The 13,557-nt window shown below is 47.1% G+C and overlaps 1 protein-coding gene across 2 annotated transcripts in view; it reads right to left on the bottom strand.

Moving 5' to 3' along the window:
- NAT8L (N-acetyltransferase 8 like) overlaps window positions 1–12,482 on the bottom strand; it is a 70,493-nt gene extending 58,011 nt beyond the window's left edge. The window contains exon 1 of one of the 2 annotated variants that reach the window (XR_013220110.1): window positions 12,056–12,190. Coding sequence is in view for 1 of the 2 variants with exons in the window: in XM_077280190.1 (XP_077136305.1) it covers window positions 12,056–12,419 (364 nt within the window). In the remaining variant the exon portion in view is untranslated. Of the gene's footprint in view, window positions 1–12,055 lie in introns of both variants that reach the window. The other variant, XM_077280190.1, reaches the window with a different exon arrangement.
- Window positions 12,483–13,557: the final 1,075 nt, after the last annotated feature.

Here is a 13,557-nt window from a genome sequence, read left to right on the forward strand (position 1 = left end):
GGCTCCGGCGGTGAGCCCACCTCAAAGCCGCGACATGTCAGCTGTTTTGTACAGCTGACATGTGCTCGCAATGAGCGCGAGCGGAATCGCGATCCGCCCGCGCCCATTAACTAGTTAAATGCCACTGTCAAACGCTGACAGCGTCATTTAACTAGCACTCCCGGCCGCGCGGCCGGAAGTGCTCGCACCGCTGACCCCCGTTACATGATCAGGGGTCATCGGTGCATTGCCATAACAACCAGAGGTCTCCTTGAGACCTCTATGGTTGTTGATGGCCTATTGCTTTGAGCGCCACCCTGTGGTCGACGTTCAAAGCACAGATCACCTCTATGTAGCAGAGGCGATCGTGTAGTGCATGCTTCTAGCCTCCTATGAAGACTATTGAAGCATGCCAAAATGAAAAAAAAAAGTGTTTAAAAATATAAAAAAAATAAAAAATATATAAAAGTTCAAATCACCCCCCTTTCAACCCAATCAAAATTAAAAAAAAAAAAAAAATCTAACCAAAACATATTTGGTATCACCGCATTCAGAATCGCCCGATCTATCAATAAAAACAAAGGATTAACCTGATCGCTAAATGGCGTAGCGAGAAAAAAATCAAACCGCCAAAATTACATTTTTTTGGTCGCCGCAAAATTACATTAAAATGCAATAACAGGCGATCAAAAGGACATATCTGCACCAAAATGGTATCTATAAAAACGTCAGCTCGGCCCGCAAAAAATAAGCCCTCACCCGACCCCAGATCACAAAAATTGGAGAAGCTACCATTATCGGAAAATTGTGCAATTTTTTTTTTTTTTTTAGCAAACTTTGGAATTTTTTTTACCACTCAGATAAAAGAGAACCTATACATGTTTCGTGTCTGTGAACTCGTAATGACCTGTAGAATTATAATGGCAGGTCAGTTTTAGCATTTAGTGAACCTAGCAAAAAAGCCAAACAAAAAAACAAGTGTGAGATTGCACTTTTTTTGCAATTTCATCGCACTTGGAATTTTTTTCCCGTTTTCTGTTACACGACATGTTAAAACCAATGGTATCGTTCAAAAGTACAACTCGTCCAGCAAAAAATAAGCCCTCACATGGCCATATTGATGGAAAAATAAAAAAAGTTATGGCTCTGGAAATAAGGGGAGCGAAAAACGAACATGGAAAAATGAAAAAAGCTCCGGGGGTGAAGGGGTTAAGCAGCATCGGTCCCTACTGACCGAATAACACAGGTGGCGTCACGAACAAACTTTATTCTAAACTCCCTTTAAAGACCTTTCCCTTTACTTGGGCTCCCAGGGCCACGGACTGGGTCGCAGCCACCGTGACGTCCCCTTCAAGTACCGGACCAGGTACCGAGTAACCCACTGCCCTGGCGGGCGACTCAATTTGGCGTCACAAACAGGATGTACCCGGGGGCGAACTTCTGGGGGCGAAACATCCTATAACCATCTGCAGATACAGTCACAATCATTTGCTCCAGCTGAGGGTTATCTCCAACTGTCCACGACTGGTGGACCACTCACCACAATGACCGACCAGATGCCACTGAACCCTTCAAATCCCAAAGTTTTTTTTATCATTCCTAAAAACTATTTTACAGGATAAAAAAAAAACACAATGGGTTTTCGCTCATATTAAAACTTAACTCTAAAAATGGGACTGAGCTGCAACACCGCACTCAACCTGTACACAAGTGCGGCGCTGTTTTTTTAAATGCTAGTAGCAATGACTTTCTAATCCTGTACAACATCTTCAAAGATGTCCATCATGTCCTAAAGGAACCCTCTGATTAAAGGTTCGGATTTATCAGCTTTTGCCAGAATTCATGTTTAAAATTTATTGAAATGTCTCATAGTTGTGCAAGCACTTTCTAACTTGTGGCGTTTAGGCTCTGCCATCTTTTTGAAAAGTGGGTAACGTTTAGCCCGGGTGGATACCTTGTGGTGTGCAACCGAAAAATTCAACATAGCTTATGCCACAAAAGAGGTGTAAATTCCGACAGAAACTTGCTCCAGTTGCTGTCTACGGTAACATTTCTTGCAGAATCTGAACCCGTCCACCCGGGTTTCTATCTAATTTGCTTTATACCGGTAAGGTCTGACAGGTGAGCGCTCATTCCTGGAGAGTTTGCGGTGAGTGCTGCTGTCAGATGTGGCCGCTGTCACTTCGGCTTGTTAGAACAGATCTGTTACATTATGTCTGACAGCTCCTGAACGCTTCTCTCACTGTCGCAGGATTTTAGGGAATCAGTTTAGGGAGTTTTTGAAAAACATCCAGTATGCCATCTCCACGGCACATACAGATGGGGTCAGCACTATATACTACTCCCTAAAAATGTTAGAAAGGCTATAATTGCTTGGATGGGTAAGATTCAGGGGAGCACACACCATTGGTACAACCTGGGCAGGTGTACACAGACCCAAGAGGTAAAGGGGCTTCTTTCTACCTCAAAACAGGTAGAATTGTGCATTATCAGGAGCTATTGGGCTGCAAGGGGCCCATATATTGTTATTTCACAGGGACCCTCTTCTGTCTGTGCCAGCCAGTAGTAGGGTTATGTGCCCAGCTTCATATCCTGTCAGCTCCTCACTGTCTCTCCTTCCTACTGCTACTGAATCTCCATCTACATATCTATCCTGATTGTCAGCTCCTCACTGTTCCTCCTCACTGCTGCTGAATCTCCATCCACATATCCTTATTTAAAAGCTCCTCACTGTCTCTCCTCCCTGCTACTGAATCTCTGTCCACATCTCCTGACTGACAGCTCCTCACTGTCTCTCCTCCCTGCTACTGAATCTCCGTCCACATCTCCTGACTGACAGCTCCTCACTGTCCCTCTGCCTTGCTACTGAATCTCTGTCCACATCTCCTGACTGACAGCTCCTCACTGTCCCTCTGCCTTGCTACTGAATCTCTGTCCACATCTCCTGACTGACAGCTCCTCACTGTCTCTCCTCCCTGCTACTGAATCTCTGTCCACATCTCCTGACAGACAGCTCCTCACTGTCTCTCCTCCCTGCTACTGAATCTCCGTCCACATCTCCTGACTGACAGCTCCTCACTGTCTCTCCTCCCTGCTACTGAATCTCCGTCCACATCTCCTGACTGACAGCTCCTCACTGTCTCTCCTCCCTGCTACTGAATCTCCGTCCACATCTCCTGACTGACATCTCCTGTCTCTCCTCCCTGCTACTGAATCTCCATCCACATCTCCTGACTGACAGCTCCTCGCTGTCTCTCCTCCCTGCTACTGAATCTCCGTCCACATCTCCTGACTGACAGCTCCTGTCTCTCCTCCCTGCTACTGAATCTCCATCCACATCTCCTGACTGACAGCTCCTCGCTGTCTCTCCTCCCTGCTACTGAATCTCCGTCCACATCTCCTGACTGACAGCTCCTGTCTCTCCTCCCTGCTACTGAATCTCCGTCCACATCTCCTGACTGACAGCTCCTTTCTCTCCTCCCTGCTACTGAATCTCCGTCCACATCTCCTGACTGACAGCTCCTTTCTCTCCTCCCTGCTACTGAATCTCCGTCCACATCTCCTGACTGACAGCTCCTGTCTCTCCTCCCTGCTACTGAATCTCCATCCACATCTCCTGACTGACAGCTCCTCACTGTCCCTCTTCACACATATCCTGACATCTCATCAATGTCCCTCCTCCCTGCTGCATCTCTGCCCACATATCTTAACTGAAAATCTCCTCAGCCTCCCTCCTCCCTGCCACTGTTGGGGATCTGACATTGACAGCTGCAGCTTGTAATGAGCAATCAGGTTGGGTGTGTGGGTGAGAATGAATTCTCTTGGACACATGAGCCATTTCATTCTATAGCTGTACTCTTGTCCATCTTAATATCAGGATTATACAGTCATTCTGATATGGATTTTCAAAGTAATTACAACAGCCTCATCAAGTCTAAGAGATCTATTTAATAATGTATGCAGATTGCCTTGGGAAATCTGGAAATAGATCCGCTTTAACAGGTGGGGCGGCAGATTTACAGCCTGTGCAATGTGTGGAAACAGACGTATCTCCCATTGAGATTAATGAAGAATAATCAATATGCCAAAAGTAACATTAAAACATTGAGGTCTTTCCTTAGGATATGTTTGTAGTGTTTGATGGTGCAGCTTCAGGCTTTACAGCAGCACCCGGTAACTCAGCCCAACTCACCAGTTATCCTGACTGCCTCCAGTGAAATATTTATGGCATGTCAGTAATCTATAAGGTGGATGTAAACTCCCTCGATAGTAAAACGCAGGTATCAGGTTTTGCTGTGTTTTTGGTGCAAAAACCTCAGGAATTTGCATCATGTTTTTTTTTTTTTTTTATGCACTAAACTTTATAAGCATGCACAAGAGAAAAAAGTGTGCCTGATAAAAAAAGCAACAAAAACACAGCAATAAACGCAGCAAAACCTGTTTTTTTCTAAGCAGCTTCTTTACTGCTAAAAGAGCAGGTTTTTCCCACAGAAAAAAAAGCAACTTGTGAACATAGTCTTAGACTGTCATGGCAGACTCACTGATGGATTCTCTGTTAACTCATTCTGCATCCAGCATTCTATTGTAACACAGATGTTACACAAGACAAGCGGATTAATATCCTCCCCTACAGCTCTCTTGGGTGCCCAGCGCCATTCTTCTCTGCTTCTGTGCGACATTAACGCTCCGCAGACCGTCAGTAAGTCTCTTTAGCCTTTAAAGCATCAGAACGAGGCCTCATAGACTTACATGGTAACAGAGACTCCCTGCTCACACATAGAGCATAGAGAGAGCTGAGAGTCACAAATGACATGGAGAGGAGAAGAACGGCGCTGGACACATCTGAGAAATCGGTCCGATTATGCTAATCAGAGTTTGATCAGAATGGGATCTGATGTTATCAGAAATGGAGAAAGCCAAAAAAAAAAAAAAAAGTTTCTTGGACCATTCATCCCAAGGAAAAAAAATCATACAGGTGCAAGGCCCCATAGAATAACACAGGTACGAGCGCAATCCGTCACAGCCACAGATAGCACTCGGCGGATTTAAAAGGTCGTCGTAGGGTGCTTACAATTACTAAAGCTTTGTTTGTGGCAGCATGGAGGCACATAACTGTTATGGACCTGGTGGTTAGGAGCACACGGAATGACCTGATGGTTAAACTGAAAAATAGGACAAGCTCTGGGAAGTGGGAACTCTGCTGACCGCAAACCCTAATCCTATCACACACACTAGAATTAGCCGTGGAGCGTGCCTAACTCTGCCTAGACGCCTCTTCACAGCCTAAGAGCTAACTACCCCTAAAGATAGGAAATAAAGCCTTACCTTGCCTCAGAGAAATTCCCCAAAGGAAAAGGCAGCCCCCCACAAATATTGACTGTGAGTTAAGAGGAAAGTCACAAACACAGGAATGAAACAGGTTTCAGCAAAGGAGGCCAGTCTTACTAAATAGACAGAGGATAGAAAAGGGATCTTTGCGGTCAACACAAAAAACTACAAAAACCACGCAGAGTGTGCAAAAAGACCCCCGCACCGACTCACGGTGCGGAGGTGCCACTCTGCACCCAGAGCTTTCAGCTAGCAAGGCAATATCATGATAGCAAGCTGGACTAGAATTTAGCAAGTACTAAGAAAAATATTCAGTACACAATGAACAACAAATAAACTAGCAGGGACTTAGCTTCTGCTGGAGTAGACAGGTCATCAGCAAGATCCAAGAGAAATCTGAACCAGTACTGATACATTGACAGCTGGCATCAAGTAACGATCTGAGTGGAGTTAAATAGAGAAGCCAGCCCAGCCACAAACGAGGGCAGCTGAGGAAGCAGCTTCAAGACCAGCAGCTCCACTTACAGCCACCAGAGGGAGTCCACGGACAGAACTCACAGAAGTACCATTCCTGACCACAGGAGGGAGTTCGCGAACGGAATTCACAACACATAACCTTTATTATCAGCCTACAGGCGCTTTGAGCACCACCACATATTACTTCCATGATGCATCATATTATTCCCCTAGGAGCATCACTTCTAGAATATGGTCTATTGTCCATCAACTTCATCCATTGATTTCTCCATGCTATAGGGTTAATCCACAGGTGGTTACCGGACGTAGTTTATGTTTGGCAGGATAATATGTGGATTTCTCACTAAAACAATTCCCCAAAATGTTGTCCGTTTTCATTCGGATTTTGGCACAGAAAATGCACGATAAAAACTTAGTGTGAACATCCCAAAACTTCATCAACTCTGTTATGGTAGAAGTAATCAAGGGACGAGGAGGGGGGAATGTAACGTGGTGAAAACGGAAATGTCAGCGGCTTCAATCAATATCACTCAATAGGCAAAGACAGTAACTGAAGCAAATAAAAGGATCCGTTCATTACAGCGAGGAGGGATAAGGTCCTCACTCAAGGGAGAGATGGAAAATGTAGCCGTCATCTATACTGCAACATCGCTATACAAATCAGATCAGATACAGATATTGTGTAAGTTAGAGCTGCACCCATCAAAGCGGCATTTATTATTAATAATAATAATAATAATAATTTTTATTTATATAGCGCCAACATATTCCGCAGCGCTTTACAAATTATAGAGGGGACTTGTACAGACAATAGACATTACAGCATAACAGAAATCACAGTTCAAAACAGATACCAATAGGAATGAGGGCCCTGCTCGCAAGCTTACAATCTATGAGGAAAAGGGGAGACACGAGAGGTGGATGGTAACAATTGCTTTCGTTGTTCGGACCAGCCATAGTGTAAGGCTCGGGTGTTCATGTAAAGCTGCATGAACCAGTTAGGCTATTTTCACACTAGCGTCATTTGCAATACGTCGTTCAGGAGAAAAAAACGCATCCTGCAAAGTTGTCTGCAGGATGCGTTCTTTCCCCATAGACTAACATTACCGACACATTGCGACGCATTGCTACACGTCGCAACCGTTGCGTGACGGATGCGTCGTGTTTTGGCGGACCGCCGCCACAAAAAAAGGTTACATGTAACTTTTTTTGTGCGTCGAGACTGCCATTTTCGACCGCGCATGCACAGCTGAAACTCCGCCCCCTCCTCCCCAGACCTTGCAATGGGGCAGAGGAAGCGTCGCAAGACTGCTTCCGCTGCCCACGTCGGGCATTTTTTTCAGTATGTGTCGATACGTCGGGCCGAAGCAGCGCGACGGCCCCGTACCAACGCTAGTGTGAAAGCAGCCTTAACTGCTTAAGTATGTAACAGTACAGACACAGAGGGCTATTAACTGTATAAAGTGTATGAGAACATGATGCGAGGAACATGATTATGGTTTAAGTTTTTTTTGTTTTTTTTTATTTTGACTGGGCCACACAGGGATAGTTAGGTTAATGCATTGAGGCGGTAGACCAGTCTGAACAAATGCGTTTTTAGGGCACGCTTAAAACTGTGGGGATTGGGGATTAATTGTATTAACCTGGGTAGTGCATTCCAAAGAATCGGCGCAGCACGTGTAAAGTCTTGGAGACGGTAGGGTGGTAGACTGAGACCAGGGAAGAGATGTAGGGTGCTGCTGAGCCATGGAGTGCTTTGTGGATGAGGGTAGTAGTTTTGTACTGGATTCTGGAGTGGATGGGTAGCCAGTGTAAAGACTGGCACAGGGTAGAGGCATCGGTGTAACGGTTGGTGAGGAATATGATCCTGACTGCAGCATTCAGGACAGATTAGAGCGGGGAGAGTTTGGTAAGAGGGAGGCCGATTAGTAGAGAGTTACAATAGTCCAGACGAGAATGAATAAGTGAGACAGTAAGAGTTTTGGCAGTGTCTAAAGTAAGAAAAGGGCGAATTCTAGAAATGTTTTTGAGATGCAGATAATAAAAGCGAGCCAGTGATCAGATGTGGGGGGTGAATGAAAGCTCGGAATCAAGTATGACCCCAAGGCAGCGGGCATGTTGCTTTGGAGTAATGGTGAAACCGCATACGGAGATGGCAATGTCAGGCAAAAGGTAGGTTAGTGGCGGGAGAGAACACGAGGAGTTCAGTTTTTGACAGGTTCAGTTTCAGATAGAGGGAGGACATGATGTTAGCGACAGCGGTAAGACAATCACTGGTGTTTTCTAAAAAGGTCGGCGTGATATCAGGATAAGAAGTGTATAATTGGGTGTCATCAGCATAGAGATGGTACTGGAAACCAAATCTACTGATTGTTTGTCCAATAGGGGCAGTATACAAAGAGAAGAGGAGGGGGCCTAGGACTGATCCTTGAGGAACCCCAACAGTAAGGGGAAGGTGAGAGGAGGAGGAACCAGCAAAACATACAGTGAAGGATCGGTCAGAGAGATAGGAGGAGAACCAGGAGAGAACGGTGTCCTTGAGGCCGATGGAGCGGAGCATAGTGAGGAGGAGCTGATGATCCACAGTGTCGAATGCTGCGGAGAGATCCAAGAGAATTAGCATGGAGTAGTGACCATTAGATTTAGCTGTTAGTAGGTCATTAGAGACTTTAGTGAGGGCAGTTTCAGTAGAGTGTAAAGAGCGGAAGCCAGATTGAAGAGGGTCGAGAAGAGAGTTATCTGAGAGATAGCGGATAAGATGGGAGTGGCCCAGGCGTTCGAGGAGTTTAGAGGTGAAGGGAAGATTAGAGACAGGTCTATAATTAGCGGCACAATTTTGGTCGAGGGAGGGTTTTTTAAGTAATGGATGTATGATGGCATGCTTAAATGAGGATGGAAAAATACCGGAAGTGAGAGAAAGGTTGAATATTTTTGTTAGGTGAGAGGTGACAGAGGGGAAAGGGACTGGAGGAGATGTGACAGAATGGGGTCACTGGTGCAAGTGGTCGGGCGAGAAGATGCCAGGAGCCTGATTACTTCTTCTTCTGTAACTGGTTCAAAGTCAGAGAGTGAACTGGATGCAGTGGGGGAGGGAGGACAGTGAATGGTATGAAGGGATTGGGAGATATTTTCCTGTCGGATGTGGTCAATTTTTTCTTTGAAGTAATTGGCCAGATCGTCAGCGCGGAGATCTGTGGTTGGGGCCTGCACTCTTGGGTTGAGTAGGGACTGGAAAGTGTCAAAGAGACATTTAGGGTTATTGGACAGCGAGGTGATGTGGGTGTTGAAATAGGTTTGTTTGGCGAGGTGAAGGGCAGAGTTGTATGTTTTTAGCATGAACTTATAATGGATGAAATCATCGGGTAGATTTGATTTTCTCCACAGACGTTCGGCGCACCTGGAGCACTGCTGCAGGAAACGTGTTTGCAGCGTGTGCCACGGTTGTCGCCATTTGTGCCGAGTTGCTCTATGTATAGGAGGTGCAGCTTCATCCAGGGCACTTGGCAGGGTTTCACTGTAATGCTTCAGAGCAGAATCAGGACATGAGAGGGAGGATATTGGGGCACTGTTAAGGCAGTCCTATGCAAAATTCAAACCAATGACAAACTTCTCTGTTATATCTGTATATATCTTATTGATGGAACTGCACGTGTTGTATCTGCGCAGCTGCAAAGGAGACAATTATTCTACATCTGCATTGTACTAGGGTGTGAGAAGGGGCCTGGCCGGCGTCTCATTGGCCTACATTCCTTTCTGTATCTAGGTAACCGTTACACAAGAGGGGCTTGTAGATGAGACCCTTCTTGCCGTTCACACTGTTTCCTGCATTGCTACCCTGGGTTTTTTTTTGCATGCAGCAGCCGCCTTAGTCCCACTGCAATGTCCGAACCACAAGGTGTCTCTGGTGCAGACGCACACTGCAGATCTTACTAATACAATTTCCTTTTCTCCCAGAGGCCACAAAAGCCAGATACCCAGCAGCAATAAATGATCTGCAGCATGGCACGCTGTATGCAATGAAGTCACTATGCCAGCCAGAAACTTCCAGGGCGCACCACCTCCTCCAGCGCGCACCACCTCCTCTCCATATCTGCAAAAATTCTCCAGCATCATTGTATAGGACTACAAGTACCAGTCACACATGATAGATCAAGGCTGGCACCAAGATGCCCCAGAAGGGACTCGGAAACCCCTCCTGGCCATTAGGAGTGGGACCGTGAGCTGTAATCACTGCAGCCTGGGGACATGCAAAAAGTGGCTCTGCTACGCAGTGTTGCATGCGGTCTGATGTAGCAGATCTGTAAATGTTCTAATAGTGGAAATAATGTCCATATTCATGCAAAGGTTCCCAACGTACAAACTGTGCTTAAATACTCTGCCCCATTAGAAAGCACAACCTGCTCCAGGGTGTCACATTAATGCACCGGCAGGTGTAGCGGATCTCTAGTGATCCATAACCGGTACATTATAATGATCACAGAAGGAAAACTTTCCAAATTACCCTATGGGACGCCTCATCCGTTGCAGCAGACTACACTGGATTGAACTGGTTTTTATCCACTCCCCCTCTAAAAGACGTATTGAGATCATTTTTACTGCACAGTATATGGGTCATAATAAATATATACATACACACAGTAGCCCACACTGTCTCATCCAGCGTCATGTCAGCGTCTGACTATAGCATCTGTCAGACTTTGCTTCTATTCAAAAGTCACACATTGAGGACCCAGATCAATGGGCAACATGTATAGTGAGACTGACATCCTGTCACAGCAGCTCTCTGCCTGCCTGTGACAGGGGGCAGCAGGTGACAGCAGCTCTCTGCCTGCCTGTGACGGGGCAGCAGGTGACAGCAGCTCTCTGCCTGCCTGTGACAGTGGGCAGCAGGTGACAGCAGCTCCCAGCTTGCCTGTGACAGGGGGCAGCAGGTGACAACAGCTCTCAGCCTGCCTGTGACAGGGGGCAGCAGGTGACAGCAGCTCTCTGCCTGCCTGTGACAGTGGGCAGCAGGTGACAGCAGCTCCCAGCCTGCCTGTGACAGTGGGCAGCAGGTGACAGCAGCTCCCAGCCTGCCTGTGACAGGGGACAGCAGGTGACAGCAGCTCCCAGCCTGCCTGTGACAGGGTACAGCAGGTGACAGCAGCTCTCAGCCTGCCTGTGACAGTGGGCAGCAGGTGACAGCAGCTCTCAGCCTGCCTGTGACAGTGGGCAGCAGGTGACAGCAGCTCTCAGCCTGTCTGTGACGGGGCAGCAGGTGACAGCAGCTCTCAGCCTGCCTGTGACAGGGGGTAGCAGCTCTCAGCCTGCCTGTGACAGGGGGCAACAGGTGACAGCAGCTCTCAGCCTGCCTGTGACAGGGGGTAGCAGGTGACAACAGCTCTCAGCCTGCCTGTGACAGTGGGCAGCAGGTGACAACAGCTCTCAGCCTGCCTCTGACAGGAGCTCTCAGCCTGCCTCTGACAGTGGACAGCAGGTGACAACAGCTCTCAGCCTGTCTCTGACAGTGGGCAGCAGCTCTCAGCCTGCCTCTGACAGTGGGCAGCAGGTGACAGCAGCTCTCAGCCTGCCTGTGACAGGGGGCAGCAGGTGACAGCAGCTCTCAGCCTGCCTGTGACAGGGGGCAGCAGGTGACAGCAGCTCTCAGCCTGCCTCTGACAGTGGGCAGCAGGTGACAGCAGCTCTCAGCCTGCCTGTGACAGGGGGCAGCAGGTGACAGCAGCTCTTAGGTTGCCTGTGACAGGGGGCAGCAGGTGACAGCAGCTCTCAGCCTGCCTGTGACAGGGGGCAGCAGGTGACAGCAGCTCTCAGCCTGCCTGTGACAGGGGGCAGCAGGTGACAACAGCTCTCAGCCTGCCTGTGACAGGGGACAGCAGGTGACAGCAGCTCTCAGCCTGCCTCTGACAGTGGGCAGCAGGTGACAGCAGCTCTCAGCCTGCCTGTGACAGGGGGCAGCAGGTGACAGCAGCTCTCAGCCTGCCTGTGACAGGGGGCAGCAGGTGACAGCAGCTCTCAGCCTGCCTGTGACAGGGGGCAGCAGGTGACAGCAGCTCTCAGCCTGCCTGTGACAGTGGGCAGCAGGTGACAGCAGCTCTCAGCCTGCCTATACCAGGATCACAGCCATGTAACAATGTATCAGTTCTAAGCAAAACAAGAAATAGAACAAGTATGAAGTTCCCAGCCTCCGCAGTGTCCCATCCCCTGTGCCTGCACTGCAGTTATCATGGGGGGCACTAATAGTAATGCAGTAGTAATAAGACCCCCTACTTACATGTGAGCAGGGCATAGATGCACTGGAGCAGCGGCTGGTGTGTTAACCCTCTAAATGCTGAGCTGGGAATCCTTTCTTTAATCCCTTCATAAAATATTCTCCTTGCAGTTTCCTGATCTGAGGGCTGGAATTCCCGAATATAAAGCTGCTCCTTGGTGCCCTCCTCAGCTGCACCCCCCGGGCTGGCACTAGTGGTGGTCGTGGGGGGCACCACAGGAGAGGTGCTGCTGGCTGCACTGGCCACGGGGGTCCACACTGGAGATGAGGAGACGAGCACAGGGTCTTTCTGGGCTCCTGCTATGGAGCTGGGGTCGTCTGCCAGGATTCCTGTCTCACAAACCATTTTTGGAGGAATAAAATGCATGCAAATGGCCAGAGGAGAGAAAAAAGGGGTCGCAGAGGGAGTGAGGGGCGCAGGACGGAGGCGGATGCTGCGGACTGTGCTCCTCACACCGGTATTTATACTGCTGCAAAGCCGGCTCTGCCTGCAGCACGGGCCTCCCGGGTCCTAGCGCCGGCCCCATGTGATGCCACCTGGGTGGGGTGCTGGAATGGCCTCCCTCCCCTACACAGGGTCCTGGCCAGGTACACATCATTCAGAGCTTCATCCCGAAAAGTGGGACAATTGTTTGCATTTTTTTTTCCTCGCACCCATAGACTTTTTTTCTCTTGCAGAAGACTGTATTTCCGGTAAAAAAAAAAAATCGGATTGCACTCGGACCAATGTTTCCCAATGGGGCGGTGCAGACGAAAACATTTTTTTTCACTGACTGAACCTGCGTTGTGATCAGATCTCAGCATGAACGTCCTCCGAAAATCTGATGAGACTCGTCCGCGGGCGCGAGAAAAAAGTCAGAGCCACAGCGGGAATATAGCGGGCACATTGCAATTCTGTAACATCAGGAACTGTATGGCTGTGTGCACACGTTGTAGATTTGCTTGTTGAATTTTCTGTGCAGATTCTGCATCTCTTGGCAAAAAACGCAGGTAAAAATCTGCGCGTTTTTGTTGCGTTTTTTTTTATTCATGGGGATTTGTATGCGTTTTGTAACCTGAATAAAGATCTATTTAGTTATTTAGATATCTATGGATTATTATCTATCTATCTATTATATATCTATTATCTATCTATCTATCTATCTATCTATCTATCTATTATCTATCTATTATCCATCTATTATTTATCTATCTATCTATTATTTATCTATCTATCTATCTATCTATCTATCTATCTATCTATCTATTATCTATCTATCTATTATCTCTCTATCTATTATATATCCATTTATCTATCTATTATCATCTATTATCTATCTATTATATATCCATTTATCTATCTATCTATTATCTATCTATCATCTATTATATATATATCTATTATCTACCTATTATGTATCTATCTATCTTATATCCATTTATCTATCTATTATATATCCATTTATCTCTATCTATCTATTATCATCTATTATCTATCTATTATATATACCGTTATCTATCTATTA

Source organism: Ranitomeya variabilis, chromosome 1 (genome assembly GCF_051348905.1).
Source record: "Ranitomeya variabilis isolate aRanVar5 chromosome 1, aRanVar5.hap1, whole genome shotgun sequence".
Taxonomy (NCBI): domain Eukaryota; kingdom Metazoa; phylum Chordata; class Amphibia; order Anura; family Dendrobatidae; genus Ranitomeya; species Ranitomeya variabilis.